At 62.2% G+C, this 15298-nt stretch overlaps 1 protein-coding gene and 1 long non-coding RNA gene across 3 annotated transcripts in view; one reads left to right on the forward strand and one right to left on the reverse strand.

Moving 5' to 3' along the window:
- Positions 1-3260: 3260 nt before the first annotated feature.
- Positions 3261-7080, forward strand: LOC308653439 (uncharacterized protein; the record flags this gene model as incomplete). Its single annotated transcript, XM_081301997.1, has 3 exons — positions 3261-3357; positions 3696-5268; positions 5652-7080. The coding sequence occupies 2 exons, from the start codon at positions 3261-3263 to the stop codon at positions 4898-4900; spliced, it is 1302 nt and encodes a 433-aa protein (XP_081158123.1). The 3' UTR covers positions 4901-5268; positions 5652-7080.
- A 584-nt stretch (positions 7081-7664) lies between these two features.
- Positions 7665-15298, reverse strand: part of LOC308653105 — a 430906-nt gene continuing 423272 nt past the window's right edge. Inside the window, exons 2-4 of one of the 2 annotated variants that reach the window (XR_014022985.1) lie at positions 11741-11982; positions 8622-8778; positions 7665-8152 (exon numbers count right to left, since the gene is read on the reverse strand). This is a non-coding gene — a long non-coding RNA (uncharacterized lncRNA). Of the gene's footprint in view, positions 8153-8621; positions 8779-11740; positions 12519-15298 lie in introns of those variants that run through there. The other variant, XR_014022986.1, reaches the window with a different exon arrangement.

Consider the following 15298-nt stretch of genomic DNA (forward strand, 5'->3'; position numbering starts at 1 on the left):
CACTGGGCCTGCCTGAAAGTGAATTATTCATCCGGAAACAGGCAAAACCTCCCAGGAGATCGATACTTGGCTCCAGAGCTTGGATTTCCTCAGAGGATCTCTAAATGCTAACAGGCCCCGTCAGAGCCTCCAGGGGACCTGGAGCTTCAAGCTGGAGCTCCTGCCAGCCAGGTTGGGGGGACTGTGCCCTTGAATTGCAGGGTCCTGTGCATGCTTCCTGGTGACAGACACTGTACTGTGGGGGCTGCTGGGACTCTCCGCAGCTGGGGAGGGCTTGGGGCAGCAGCAATAGAGGAGAGGCCTTCAGCCCAAGGAGGGATGGGCACAGTCCACTGTGGGCACAAATGACCCCATTTAGCAGTCCCTTGGGAAGCGAGCATCCCAGGTTGTCACCATTACGAGCCACATGGTCATGAGTGCGGGTATTGGCTACAAGCCACTACCTGCCTAAGGTCCTCCTGGGGACCCCTCCCCCACTTTCAGACCACCTGTCGTGGAGGGGCTGGCCTCCCCTGGCCCAGGCCTGGGACCCCCAAGCCCATGTCCTCCTGTGATAGCTCTGGGTAGAGGACAGTCCTGGCCTTGAGCTGAGCCCACCCGCCTCCTCCCAGGCCTGTCTCTGGAACCCAGAACAGCCTCTCCACTCCTGGAGCTTGCTGCCATGGAGCTGCCTCGGACCACCATGGGGGACAGTCACCCCCAAGACTCAAAAAAAACAGTTCTCCAAGGAAGATACACGGTGGTCAGCACAGAGAAGGGCTCAAGGTCACCGGTCACCAGTGAAGCACAAACAAGACTATGAGGAGCGATCCACCATTAAGATGGTGCTGCGGAGCCAGGTGGAGAGGAGCACGTGCAGGCGCAGGCACAGGGGGCGCAGGCACAGGCGGTCGGCCCCGTGCACTGTGGCCACAGTGATGCAGCCTCCTTGGAGCCTGGGTGGTGGTGAAGCCAGAGAGGCAGTCAGTGTAGATGGGTAAATCCAGTCAGGTCATCAAGGAGGCCAGTTTTGAGTGAGTCCAGCAAGTTGGAGACTGTCCCCTGAGGGACTGAAATGCTAATGCCTTCAGAGCCCTCCCTCCACCCTTATCAAGAGTCAGTCCCTGGGATTGGGGTTGTAGCTCAGTGGTTAGCGCCCACCTTACAAGTGGGGGGCCCTGGGTTCGATCCTCAGCACCACACTAAAAAAATAAATAAATAAAATAAAGGTATTGTGTCCAACTATAACTAAAAAGTAAATATTAAAAAAAAAAAGAACCTGCCCTGCTCCAACCTGTGGCCAAGGTAGCCTGTCCCAGGAATCGCCCCTCCCTACTGGGAGCCACAGGTTGTTAATAGTGTGTCCTGGGCTGCTCCACCTGCCCTTCCCCCTCAGCCCACCTGGCTCCCACCTTTGGCCGTCCCACGGAGCATTCCTGGGCCTGGTCACGTCCACAGGAAGGAGAGAGAAGGGGAAGAGGGTAGGAGAACACAGGAAGCCTAGGACTTATAAAAAGGCGGAACATCTCACCTCTTGGGATACCAGGACACCAGCTATGGCCCCTTCTCCCTCCCGGGAGGAGTCTATGTGACCCCTTTAAAAAAATTTTTTTAGTTGTTGATAGACCTTTATTTATTTATTTTTAACTTATATGAGGTGCTGAGAGTCAAACCCAGTGCTTCACACGTGCCACGCAAGTGTGCTACCAGCGGAGCCCCAGCCCCAGCCCCACGTTACCCCTTTCTAAATAAACCCTGCTCTATGTGCGTGCCTCGGCCTGCTTCTCTAACGCTCAGACTTCAACATGGGGAGCAGGGCTCGTCACCGGTGACCAGTGGCAACAGGGCTCCTCAGAAGGTTGTAAGTGGAACTGCCACCTGATCCCCAGCCCTCTCCTGGGTGTGTGCCCTAAATAAGGGAAAGAGGTCTGAAGAAGACACTGTGTTCACAGCAGCATCGGTGCCCAGAGCAGAGCACAGAAGCTGCCCACCTGCCTACTGACAGATAAGGGGACAAGCAGGACGTGGCCCCTCTGTGCAGTGGATGTCATCCAGCATGACCTTGAGGACTTTACCCTCAGTGGAGCTGACCACACACAAGGGAGAAACACCATGTCACTGAACTGACATGAGGTCCCTAGTCCCCACACTCACAGAGACAGGGGCTGGAAATTGGGTGCCGTGGCTGGGGAGTTGGTGGTCAGGGGTGCAGGCCCACTGTTCCAGATGAAAGGAACTGGCAGGCAGGTGCTGTGACAGTTACACAAGTATTTAATACCATAGGGCTGTACACTTAAGAAGAGCTAAGGTGGCCAGGCACTGAGGTGCACATCTCTAATCTCAGGGGCTCAGGAGGCTGAGGCAGGAGGATGGTAGTTTCAAGGCCAGCCTCAGCAATATAGTGAGAACCTGTCTCAAAATAAATAAAAAGGGCTGGGGATGTGGCTGTTTTAAGCATCCTGGTTCAATCCTTGGTACCAACAAAAAGAAAGAAAGAAATGGCTAAGGGGGTAAATTTTATGTGTATTAGGTCATGATAAAAAATATTATAAAGAAATGAAAAGTAACAGTGCTGAGCATGAGAGGGTCAGTGGCCTGAGGCTCTGTCTGGACGGCAGGGCTCAGCTGGCTCTAAGGCAGATCTCTCTCAGGCCAGAAGATGCCTGCTGCTTGGCCAAGCTGAGTGGGACAGCCACCAGAGATGGGCCTGGCTTTCAGTCACAGTGTCAACAGATGCAGAGCGGCTAAGTGCAGGCATGGCGTGGTGGGTCTCCCTGGCCTGGGGACATCTGTACCATGATGGGCCCTTGGATGCTGGATTCAGTCCAGGTGCTGACAAAGGGACCTTCCCCCATTCTGGCCCAGCTCAGCTCCCCTGGCTGAAGGGTGTGGAGACGGGTCACAGGGAGAAGGCTGTCCATTTGGGAAGTAGCAGAGGCTGCGCACCCTCAGGGCTTGCCTGAGCTCAGAGTGACACTGGGAATAAGTGACCTCTCCGTGGCTTGAGCCTCCCCCAGTGTGGGAGCAGGAGGCCTGTCTGTGGACCATGCAGCAGCACAGGGCTGCAGGCCTGTGGCCAAGAGACAGAAACCCCAGGCCAGGTTCTGGTCAGAGGTTCTGTCCTGAATGTCCCCCTACTCATACGAGTGAAGCTAGCTCCTGATTTCCACACACAGAGGCTGTGACTGTTCCCGCGGGGGGACAGCTGAAATGCTGCCATCCCAGCCCACCCCTACTGTGCCCCCAGCAAGGGCCACTAGGACCCCTCTTCAGGCCCCAACATGAGTGTCCAGCAGCACTGGACCACAGCCCTGGCCAGCGCCTGGGGGCCTAGTCCCCCTCTTCCCGGCAGTGCCTGGGCTCTCACCGCAGCGGACGGTCAGTGGGTGCGTAAGTACCTCCACAGGTCACCAGGGCTGGGGTCCTGCCAGCAGGGGAAACAGGAGGGGCTCGTCCTCCTCGAGAGGAGGGCGGGGCAGGACCACGGCGCGGCAGGGGTGACTGGCCGCGGCTGCCCCCAGCGACAAGTGTGGGGAGAACCCGGAAAGAGGTGGCCTCGAAGGAAACAGCGGCAACTTCAACACTGGGGCCCTAGGAGGAAAATCTGCCGCGGAAGCTGGGCTGCGGTCTCCCCAGAGGCTTGGTCCTGGAGGGGAAGGGGCTCAGGCTGGGGCAAGCGGACAGCGCAAGTGGTCCGCGGTGGGGGGCCCGGGCAGGGCGGGGGGGAGGGGCGGAGTCTGGTGCGGGGGGCGGGGTCGAGGGAGGAGATAGGGTGCTCTCGGGGCTGGTCGGGTGGGGTCGGGGCGGCTCTAGTGGCCTGGGTAGGGGATGGGGGTGCCACGAGGAGGGGGCGGGGTCTGGCGACCGGGGAGGGGTCCAGGGTGGGGGTGGGGTGCTCCGGGGCTGGACGGGCGGGGACAGGGCGGGGTCTGGCGGCCGGGGGCGGGGCCGGGGGGAGTCGGGTCGGGAGCTCTGGCCCCCCGGCCCAGCGGCGTGTGGGGCGGCCAGCGCTTCCTGTCGGTGCCCTGGAGCTCACCCCAGGTGCGAGGCCGCACCAGGAAAGCGCGAGGACGGGATTGGCGCGTTCGCGTCCCCGTCCAGGCTAGGCAGCTCTGCGCCCGGCCGAGCCCGCTGGGCCCACGTGTCCCCGTCGCTCCCGCAGCCCCGGGCTCGCCTCCCCGGGCTCGCTGGCCGCTCTGCCCGCTGGTCCGCGCCCTTGTCTGCACCATGGCCCCGACGCGCACGGCTGCGGCCAAGGGACCCGGAGAGGTGCCGGGCGGATCTCCGCGTCCCCCGGGGCGTCCAGCCGGACGTGGACGGCGCGCGCCCGAGGGCCAGTGCGCTCGGGGCGGCCAGGGCCCAGAGGCTGGGCCAGCGGGAGGCATGTGCGCCTGTGGCGGGCTCTGGCCGGCCGGTTGGACACTCGCCCCGGCCCGGCCCTGTCCGCATTCCCAGACGGGCCCCTGGGAAGAGGCGGGTTGTTGGCTCCCACACGCGCTGTCGCCACCAGGGCTCAGGCAGTGTGGCACCGTCAGAGCACTCTGGGTCTCTGTTCCCACACTGCGGCTGCCGCTTTCCCGCCGGCACCGAGGGAGGGCACCGAGGGAGGGCGACAGGCCTGGAGCCAGCAGAGCCAGCGGAGGAGAAGGCGGCTCCCCTCGCCTACAACCAGCTCCCAATGGGGTCGTGCAGATGGGACTCATCCCGGCAGGGCACGTCAATCCCCTGGAGGCACAAGGTGCTGTCCCCAGGAGCTGGCAGCTGGGGAATCAGAAGCCGGACCTGGAGTGTTTGCAGGAATGGGGTTCAGGGCAGCCTGAAGCCGCTATCCTGGACTAGCATCTGCTGGATTTTAAACCTGAACTCGGTCTTGGCCTGGAGGCCCAGGTGGGAGAGAGACAGCCCAGAGCCCACTGGGTAGTCTAGTGGGAGAAGCCCACCCTCATAGGGGCCATACCTTCCACCTAAGGACAAGCTAGAATAGTGCCTGGTGGCCCCACTCCCTGGAACTTGCTTGGATTGGGGATTGAGCGGAGGAGAAAGCCTCTCTCTTGAGGTCTGTGACCTCCACTGGCCCAGGAGGTGGCTGTCCCAAGTTCACACTCTCTGGGGGTTGAAAGCCAGGACTTGGTGTAGGTGGGTTCAGACTGCTGCAAGCACAAGTCCTCTGTGGGGGAAACCGACTCAACCCAGGCCGCCAGGCTTTGCCACAGATAAGCCCAAGACACAGGAAGACCCCAGCTCAAAATCACGAAGCACACAGCCTGCACCCGCCAGCCAGCAGAAATGGTGAGGGCACAGAGAGATGGGCACGGACCAACTGGGCAGGGGCCGGGTTCACTTTGGGGAACTCAAGGGACTTAAGAGCCTCAACTGTAGAGTAGTGTTCTCCCTGGGGGGGGGTGGTCAACAACGCTAAAGGGGGATTCCTTGAAAAACGGCAGGATTACAAACCTCTGGTAATCCTGATGCAGATAAAAGGCTCAGTGTACTCCTTAGGGGCAGGACCTACACAGCCTCACCTCTAGTGGTTGCAAAGGCGGCACTAATACTTTTATGCTAATGCATTTGAAACTTGGATGAAGTGGACAAAATTCTAGAGAAATGTAACAAAAGCCAAGAAGTAAATAACTTGCACAGTCCTGTAACCATTAATCTAACTGCCTCCGTAGATTAACATCTTTCAAAGAACCTGGCCTAGATTGTTCTCTGGCACGTTTTACCAGTGTGCAAGAAGATGGTCCTAACAGAAAAGAAGTGACTCAGAGTGTAGGGAGGAGTGCTCCTGTGTGGGACCTTCACGGCAGACCCTCGGAAGCCCTCCCTGTACAGGAGGCAGGGTCCCCCGTCACCACTGTAGGCAATGCAGCCCGGGGCCTAGGAGAGGTCCACAGAGTGGCAGGGAGAAAGCATGAGGGGTGCTTGAATGGCTAGGGTCTCCATTCTCCAGGCGTCCCAGAGCGGGGTGCACCTCTCTGTGTCCTGCTATATGTCATCCTCAACTCTTGGTGGCTGGCTTGCAGTCCAAGATGACTGTCCACATGCCAGCCATCATATCTACAGCCCACCTGAGAGACGTTAGAAGGATGATGCTTCTGCCTGCTGGACATTCCTTGAGAGGCACTGGCCACTTATGTTTCCACCCCACTGCCCAAGTATAAGTGTAGTTCTCACTTGGCTTCAGGATGGCCACAAGTCCAGAATGAACAGAGAAGGGGGTTGGGGGCCACTAACCCTGGCAGGGGACAAGTGCTCAGGCTTGCGGATGAGCCGGGCAGGGCAGACTGGCGGCCACACTGCTCCTTCCTGGCCGCTTAGGCCACAGCACAGCCACCCAGTCTTCCAGCCCCTCTGGAAGGTCAGCTAAGGGGACGGGGTTGCCATAGGTCTTCCCTGGCTGGTGGAGCCATGTGGGCAGTTGGCTGGTGCAAGAAGCGCCTGGTGCGAGTGCTGCTCACGGTGGCGAGGATGAGCGGTGCCCCAGCCCGTGTCAGGGCAGGAATGTGCAGAGTTGAGTGGACATGAGCGAGCTGAGCCTACCACCCTAGTCCGGATGGCTGACCGGGTGGTAACTGCAGCAGGTGGGCATGGCTGGAGGAGGGCTCCCGGGGGTGCCCGGGATGGGCGCATCTTCCCTGTGGGCCCTTCCTGGCCAGCAAGAGGTGAGCGGCTTTCCTCTGCCACCCTTCCCACCATGGTGTTCTCTTGCTCCGCCTGGAGCCGTGGAGTGGCCAGCCGTGGGCCCAGCCTTTGGAAGCCTGCGCCCAACAGACCTCCCTAGGCTGTTCTGTGGGTTGTGGTCAAAACCCTGAAGGCCTGAGACACGGCAGGGCTTGCTGCCTGGGTGCACCCTCTCTGTGTCCTGCTGATGGCCGGGCAGCCGTCGCGCCTGCAGACCCACGTATCGCAGGAAAACTTGCCAGCGTGCAGGGCAGGCTGCGATTCCCATGCACTTCAGCAAGGGGACCCTTCACCTGAGGGCCCAGAGGAAGCCGGACGGTGCAGCCCAGAGCCTGCCCCACAGGACCCATGGCCCTTCTGTCCAGCAGGTAGATGTCAGAGCACGTGTGACCTGGGGACCTGGGGACTGCGCTCAGCAGCCTCGTGTGGTGCGGGGGGCAAGCCGCTATGCGGGGCCGGGGCACGGGCCTCTGCCACAGTGGGGCCTTGTGCTGTAGCCAGAGGCCTCCTTGGGGTCATCTGTAGGAGCAGCGCAGCCAGGACTGGGGGACGTGGGCTGGCGGGGTGAGCGGGCAGCCCTGGGGGGAAGGGGTCTGCCGCGAGGCCCGGCACCTGCCTTCAGTCTCTTCTGCAGCTTGGGTTGGTGGGAGCCACCAGGGTGTGACCTCCTTGGGGACACTCGGTCATGGTCTGGAGCCAGGTGGTGAGCCGTGTTCCCTACCAGCTGCCGAGAGAGCAGGGGCCTTCTGGAAAGGGCTGTGGGCATCACCAGCTTCCCTCCGAGCAGGATATCTGAGCCAGAGGGCTCAAGCCCAAAGGTCACACGAAGGTCAGACGTGCAAAGGGACTGCCAGTGGCAGAGTATGACAGACAGGGAGCTCTGGGGCTCTTGCTGCAGCAGCAGAGCCAGGTGCTGGAAGTGTCCCCTCTCTGCACACATGGACCCCAGGTACAGGGGGCCATGAGGTCCCCAGCATGGCCCTGGGCTCATGGGGCCGGGGACCCACCAGGAAGTGTACCAGAATTCCGGTGCCTCCTTCCTCCTGCAGTGGGCGTGGTCAGAGGGTGGGGCCCAGAGATGAACACTCCCCTTCTAGAAGTACCCAGGGACCTTTTCCAGTAGGAATGTGCCTCCAACAACAGTGCAGTGTCTTGCCATCTTCCCTGGGCATGTGCCAGCAGAGGCCCCTAGACCTGGGTGCTGGCCCTGGTCTCCCTGGGCACTCAGCAGCAGTCCCTCTGCAGGCCAGCCTCTCTTCTTGCAGGGCCTGGCCCACCAATGGGCCTTGAGCTCAGGGGTGAGTGCTGGGGTTGGGTGGAAGCATGTGCAAGTGTCCTGTGGCTGCTGCAGGCGCTGGCTGAGAACAAGATTTATTCCCTCCTTGGGCAGCAGACAGAATGCTCTGGGGAACTCCTCCTCGTCTCCTGCCTCCCCGAGGCTCCAGGCGTCTCTGGCTCTTGGCCGCTGCTCTCTGCCTCCTCTTCAGGCCGCCTTTGCCAATGTCTTGGCTGGGTACAAGAATCACGAGCCACCACACAGCTTTGTAGATTCAAACAGCAATTCTTTATTCCCGAACTCACACTGGCTTCCACACACGCTCTGGGGCAATCCCGTTCTCCTCCGCCCAATTCACCTACTCCACGAGGCTTTTTTTCCAATCTCCCATTTGAATCTCACGAGAACTCAACGGGAACAAGCAGCAGGAACACCCTAATCCCAGCAGCAATGATCTTCAACCTCCAACTTCCCTAAAACCCCTATTGTCTTATACCGGGAACGCCCTAAACCCAAGGACCGGGATACTTCCTCAAACCTGATCAGCTCTAAACCGGGATCCGCCTTGGTCCTTGAGCAAGGTCACTTTACATGCAATGTCAACAGCGAAATCCATTTAACATGGGGTACGCTAGCAAGGAAATTTTGATGCATCATTCCTACTTGGCAATGGCCCTCAGCACGCCTTCCTTACGAGGATGCGTGTTCCTGGATCACAGGAGCTGCAGGGTTGGCAGCGGCTGCTCCATTTGAATCCTCGTCGTGGGCCGAGAGCCGACTTGGTGTGTGAAACCGTGATCCGCGTACAAACCAGCGTGCTCTTGGTTAGCGCCAAGCCTGTGCTGTCACGGGGAGACGGAAGGGCGCACAGCGAGGTTTGGGATCACAAAGGTGTTGCCCAGGAACTAGCCCAGGAACCCCAGCCTCCCCAGGGTCACGTCCCCCCTCCCGGACAGCTTGGAGCTCCCACGGGTGGGTTTCCGAAAACATTCAGGTGTCGTGTCTCCCAATCAGGTGACCTGGAGGTCGCTTCAATCCTGATTCTGGTATGGGGACCCCAGGGGCAGCCCCTTCCTGTTCCACAGGGTAGAAGCCCCTCTCTGGGGACAGAAGGCCTGGTGCCGTGTGGCTACAGCTGTGGAGGCCAGAGGCAGCGGGGAGGGCTTGGTGGCTCCTCCCCGGGACCTCAGGGGCTGGCCTGCCTGCAGGGAGGACCCTGGGGGGTGGACCAGGCAGGGACAGTGTGAGTGGTAGACCATCGGGTGGGAAGGCACGGACATCCCTGAGGACGTGGAAGGAGCCACGCTGGCCGCGGCCAGCCCTTCCTCCGGCCGACGCCTGCCCCACAGTGAGCTCACGTTTAATGGACACGTTCCTGATTTATAGAAAATTCTACCTTCACACTGGGGACCCACCTGGGTGGAGCGTCCCTTGAGGGGAGAGGTATCCAAGCCAGGGCAGGGCAAGGCTGCCCGCCCCCAGACACCGCTCCTGACCGGAGGCTTGTGCCCCGGCTACTTTGCAGGACGCTCATTCAAGCTGGGAGCCCACGAAATCTGAGTGCCCACTGCTGGGGGCTTGGGCCTGGAGAGGTCAGGGGCCAGAGTCTCTGTGGAAACTGGAGGAGTGGGGGACTCCTGGACCCTCTGCGGCTCGAGGCCAGGTCCCTGGAGGCACCTGGCTCAGTGGTGGCCTCTCTGCTGTCCGTCCTCTGGGGCCCTCGCCCTGGCGGGGGCGGGGGCGGGTCAGGCCCTGACAGGGCTCCTCAGCCCTGCTCTCCGGGCCTGCGGTCACCATCTGCCAGCAGAGGAGCCCAGGACTAGAGGGGCAGCGGCCTTTCTGTGTTAATTATTTTCCGTCTCAACTCTGCTGGCCCTAGAAATTAGGCCATGCTGGGCAGGGAGGGCCTGACCCCCACCGCGCACGGAGCCTCTGGGAAGGGCCGGCTGCTGGGTTGGAAGCGTTTGATTTTCTGACTCAAATGTGTATTTATAGCTGAGAGAGACGCTCCAAGGACGAGCCGGCTGGGTCAGAGCGGGGGTGACCCAATCTCCACCGGAGCTGGGCCAGCGTCTCAGGGCAGACGGCCCTGCTGCTGCCTGCATTGTGCCCCCGACCGAGAGGAGCCCGTCCAGGAAGCAGAAGAGGGGCCAGGCGGGCAAGACAGTGTCCATGCACGGCCCTGGCACTGGGCTGCAGGCACATGACTCTTGTGCCCGCACTTGCCCAGCACCCCTGTGCCCGCAGCCGACCCCTCCCCGCTTGTGGCCCGAGTCCATCCTGGGGGCTGAGCATCTGGAGAGAGGACCTGCCTCGGTCACCCTGCCCTGGGAAGGGGTCTTGGTCACCATGGGGGGCGTGAGGTGGACAGTGGCTGATGGTGGACTTGTGTAGCTCAACTCTGCAGCTCCTGCCCTGGAAGTGACCATGGGGCCATCTCCCTGATCCCCTGTTGTCCCTCCACCTCTGGGTCAGTAAGCGAAGGCAGCTGGAAGAAGGGGACGGGCCCTGGGGGCAGGCCAGGCTGGGGGTCCTGCTGTCCTGGGCCTGGGCTCCCTTCCATCTCAGGTTCTGGATCAGCAGTGGGCAGAGCGGCCCAGAGCCCTGCGTCCCCCGGGGTGCCCCGGACACCCACGTCGAGAGGGGCCCCTGTGGTGCTGAAGGCTGCCACCAAGAGCCCTGGGGTCCCCAGCTCCCACAGGAGGCCAGCCACATCCCCGTCCAGTCACAGAGCAGCTCGGGGTTCACGGCTCTCCCAGTGGCCCCAAATGCTGGTTCTCCTTCCTGTTGGGCTGGGGCCAGCCAGGCCCCTGTCCCCGTCCTCACCCTGGGGACAGTCTCCCTCCTGCAGCTGCACCATGCCGGCCACCTCCCAGGTCCCCGCCCCTCTGCCTTCCCATCCTGAGGTGCCCACCGTGGTGCCAGGAGAGTCCTACCTCTGCGCAGAGGTTCCAGGGCCCACGTGGGCAGGACCCAGAGCTGACCCACCCTGAGTAGCCCTGGGGTGGACCTGCCAGCGGAAGACCAGACCTGGGGGCAGTGTCCCAGCAGAGGCTGGGTCGGTCCAAGGGAGACCACCCAGGTCAGCCTGGCCAGGGCTGCCTCCCCCTGGTCTGGCCCACGGACACCCCACCCACCAGGACACCCTCCACCTCCTGGCCACAGCCCCTGTCTCCAGCCTGGTTTGTGACACGGTTGTCCACCCACAGGCCCTACGGCCCTCCTCTCTGAGCCCTGTGGCTCCTGGGCCCTGTCAGGGCCAGCTGCCTGCAGCCCCGAGGACCCCTCCTGGGACAGCCCTGGACTCTGGGCCTTGCTCTGGGCCAGCTGTGCCCCTTGGGGGTGGGCTTGCTCCTGGACCCTGCCTCCAGCAGCACCCCTCCTGCCACGCAGGTCAGCGGAGTGTCCCTCAGAGCAGGGCTGCCCTAAGCCCTGGGTCCCGGTGACGATCCCAGTCCCAGGTGCACCTCAGAGTGAGAGCCTCATGAGGGACGCAGGTGAGGTCCTAGGTGACGCTCTCACTCACTCACGCGCATGACGGAGGCCCTGTGGGTGAGGGACGTGCTTTGACGTGGTGACAGATGCAGCCCTTCCGGCCCGGGGCTGCCGGAGGCCAGGCGGTGGGGCCTGGAGGTCACTGGAGGCTTCCTCCAGAGCCGTCTCCCAGATGGCTGCACAAAGGTCCAGGTAGCCACGGTGCCTGGAGCTGGGGCCACGCCGGCCTGGGCATCCTCGGCTGGGCTCGGCCATTGGGCTGGGAGGGTCTCGGCCCCTCTTCCCCGAAGCTCCCCTTTGGTGACTTACTCTGTACGGCGTGACGCCATCGCTGGGCGGAGCAGAAGGCCCTGGGGTGGCCCGGCCTCCCTGGGGCTCCACTGGGTCCCGCCGTGGCCTGCTGGTGCCTGCTGGGCAGCCTCAGTGGCGGGTCTCTCAGATGGACCCCCGCCCCGGATCTGGTTCTCCACGTTTTCACCAAATTCCTTAAAATAGCAACGTCTGTCTGTCCCTGTCTGTCCCTCTGTCCCTGCCTGTCCCTCTGTCCCTGTCTGACCCTGTCTGTCCCTGTCTGTCCCTCTATCCCTCTCTGTGTCCCTGTCTGTCTCTCTGTCCTCTCTCTCCCTCTCTGTCCCTCTGTCCCTGTCTGTCCGTCTGACTGTCCCTGTCTCATTCTTTGCAGTCCATTCTCCTGCCCCTTGAGCGCTCCAGGCCTGAGGCCGTTTCTTCCCTGGCCTGGGGGTGCCCTTGGTCTCTGTCTGCTCCTCCTGGCCTGCTGTCCCCGCCCGTGTCTGCTGACTGGGCTCTGCCCCTGGCCTGCCTCCCACGCTCCTCTCCTCACGTTCCACCGAGTCCTTGGGATTCTCCACTTCTCCTCAAGGTCTGGGCTCGCCCGTCTGCGCCCGAGTCTGTTCAGCGTCCCGCGTGCCCGTGAGGTTTGTGGCCCGTCCGGGCGAGGCCTGTGTCCCCAGGTGTGGGTCATCTCTGGCCAGGTAGAGCAGGGGTGGCCCTGGGGTCCTTTCTGCCTGTCCTTGCTGGGGAGTGACCCCTCTTCCTGTCTGCCCAGCCCTTCTGGACTCGCAGCCGCAGGGCTCTTGGCCAGGATGTGGGGTCTTAGGAAGTGTCGGGTCCACACTTATTTTTAGCCTCAGGAATGCGGCTCGATAGCATCTGAGTTTTTTGAGGGGCCAACTTGAAGACACAGCCGTGTCCCTTGACCCCAGGCCGAGCCCCAGCTCTCCGTCTGGAGGCGTGGGTGACAGTTCCAGCTGGGCCCAGGCTGTGCTGTTCTGGCCGGGACCCCCAGCCGCCCAGGGCCCCTGGTGCCTGGCCCTCACTCCCTGCTGGCGCCCCTCTGGGAGTGCTCCCTGCCCCCCCCCCCCAGCTGGTGGCCTCCGCGGTGCCTTCCAGCCTGCGCCTGCGGGAGGCCGTCCTGGTTCTAGTGGCCTCTGAGCGGGGTCAGGACCTGGCTTTTGCAGGGCAGCAGGGGGCAGAGGACACTTGGGCTGGAGCGAGACTCCTGCCCCAGTCCTGCCTGGCTCCCCAGGAGTGCCCTGGCAGTTTCTAGTCACCCCAAGTCTCAGCATCTGCCATCAGGGAGCACGGGGTGGGGGTCTGGCCCCCAAGGCCTGGCTGAGCTTGGGGGACCCAGCAGGCCCTGGGCCAGGGACTGCAAGCAGCTGTCTCCCAGGGCTGCTGGGCGCACCAGCCTGTGTCACTCCGGATGTCCTTAGCCTCCTGCGGTTACTCTTCAGGTCTCTGTCCCCTTGGTGTGTCTTCTCGCTGGACCTTGCCCTTCAGCCTGTGAATGAGGCTGAGTTCTTGTGCCCTGCAGCCACGGTGCAGGGTGACACCTAGGTGCAGGACACACAGGGTCCCCTCAAGGGGCACCCTGTCCATGTCTTGCTGTAGCAGAAGGGGGCTGAGATGACCTTCTAGAAGTTTCTGGGAGAAGACGGATGTCCTGTGCAGAGCTGTTAAAGGTGAAGTGTGACCTGGAGCCCGGCGCCCAGTGCCCAGTGCCCAGCAGGCTTCCCCGGGCCTCTCGGGCGCTGTGCCGGGGAGTGGGGCCGGCAGCCCACAGCGCAAGGCTGTGACAGGAGCTTGTGAAGCCACAGTTTGACTAGATTGTGAGGAGGTCCAAGGCAGACCCCGTCCACACGGCAAGAGCAGGGCACCCCCCAGAAAACGAGCAGCTGGAGAGCAAGAAGGAGTCCTTCGGAATTCAGTGAGAGCCTGGGAGACAGGAGAAAATTTTCTAAAATGCAGAGAAAATAGACAAAGATGTGGCCATGAGAGAAAACAGGAAGTGTGGTGGCTTAATGCGGGGGCTGCGGACTCCCCTGTTGGAAGCCCAGAGGGAGGAGGGACACTTAGGGGGATACTAGGCGAACTGGCAGGAGAAACCCCAGGGTGGGGGGACCAAGGGGTCCAGCAGGACGCGGGCAGGGCACCAGCTGGCTGCACCCACTGATGTCGCAGACGGTCAAGCACCAAGAGGACCGTAGCCAGACGCCCAGGGTGACAGTCACCAGTGTCCCTCGTGTCACGTGTCCAGGAGAGGGTGCGTCAAGCTCCCGAGAAACCGTGTAGGAACTGAGAATCCTACGCCAGCGGGAGCCCGGGACCCGCCCTCCCAGCGACTCCCTGGGGCCCAGGCCCTCCCTGTCCAAGTGAGGCAGGAGGCCAGGTCTCTTCAGATGAGCCTCCTGCTTGGTGCAGCCTCCACCACAGGGCGGCCGAGATGGCAGGGCACCGGCCAACACAAGCTGCCGTCTCTGCGAACAGAGTGCAGCTGGGACCCCAAGACAGGCACGACCGTCCACGTACGAAGACCACGGAGCGTGGCCAGAACTGGCGTCCGCGCAATGCGAGGACAGGGTCCACTTGGTCTCAGGCTTGGGGCACTGACCTCCAGGTGACACATGTCTGTCCCACCAGGCTTCACTTCCTTTGTACAGATTCTAATCAGCACATGAAAAGGAGGAGTCGGCTTCGGGTGGGTTTAGGATCAGTCTCCGAGCTCCCTCCCACAGCGGGAAGAGGCTGGGAGGCCGGCCTTGCCCCAGAAGGCGGCTGCTGTGACCCACTGTGGTTGTGGGGAAGCTGAAGGAGTCTGGGCCTCACTGCCATTTCTCACCCGTGAACTGCACACGAGTCCCTTTCCAAGTCCCTTTCCGAGCAGTCAGAGGAGCCAGAGGCCACACCTTGGGCTGGGCTGGGGGTTAAACCAGGGCCCTCTGAGAGGCCGGTGGGTGAGGGGACGGACCAGCTGAGCAGAGGAGCCTCCTTCCGTGGAGCCATTGCTGGGGCAGGTGCAGTCGCAAGCCCTGGGCTGAGGCCAGGTGTGTCCTGTGAGCGCCCCCTCACCTGGACCCTACGTTGCTGTGCACACACTGGGTCTCCCCGCGGAGAGCTGCTGTGTCCGCTCTAGCCGCAGAGGTCTGCCCCGGGCTGAGAAGGATGTGCGGCTCACAGCCCAAGGCTGAGCCCCCTCAGGCGGGGGTGTGGGTCTCGGCAGGGAAGGGAATGTGGACAGTGGGGTCCGGGAGAGGCACAGAGGTGCCTCAGCCCAGAGGGGGACCGCCCTCTGGGCCCTGGGTGCCCGCAGGACGTCAACAGGGCCTGGATTTCAAGTCCCGGATGCCACTGGGCTGGTCAGAGCCCTCTTTTCTCCCTGGAAAACATCCAAAAGCCACAAAGAGAAACAGATATGCGGCTCTGCTCTCTGGAACCAAGGGACAGGCTGCAGATGGCAGGGGACGGAGCGGCAGGGAAGGAGGTGTGGGGTGACAGAGAGGGCAGCAAACAAGGACCAGCCGCGGTGGATGCACTGAGGCAGGGAGAGGAGGTGGCAGGAAAGGAGCC

This window comes from Spermophilus citellus, assembly GCF_964194105.1.
Source record: "Spermophilus citellus genome assembly, chromosome: 7".
Taxonomy (NCBI): Eukaryota; Metazoa; Chordata; class Mammalia; order Rodentia; family Sciuridae; genus Spermophilus; species Spermophilus citellus.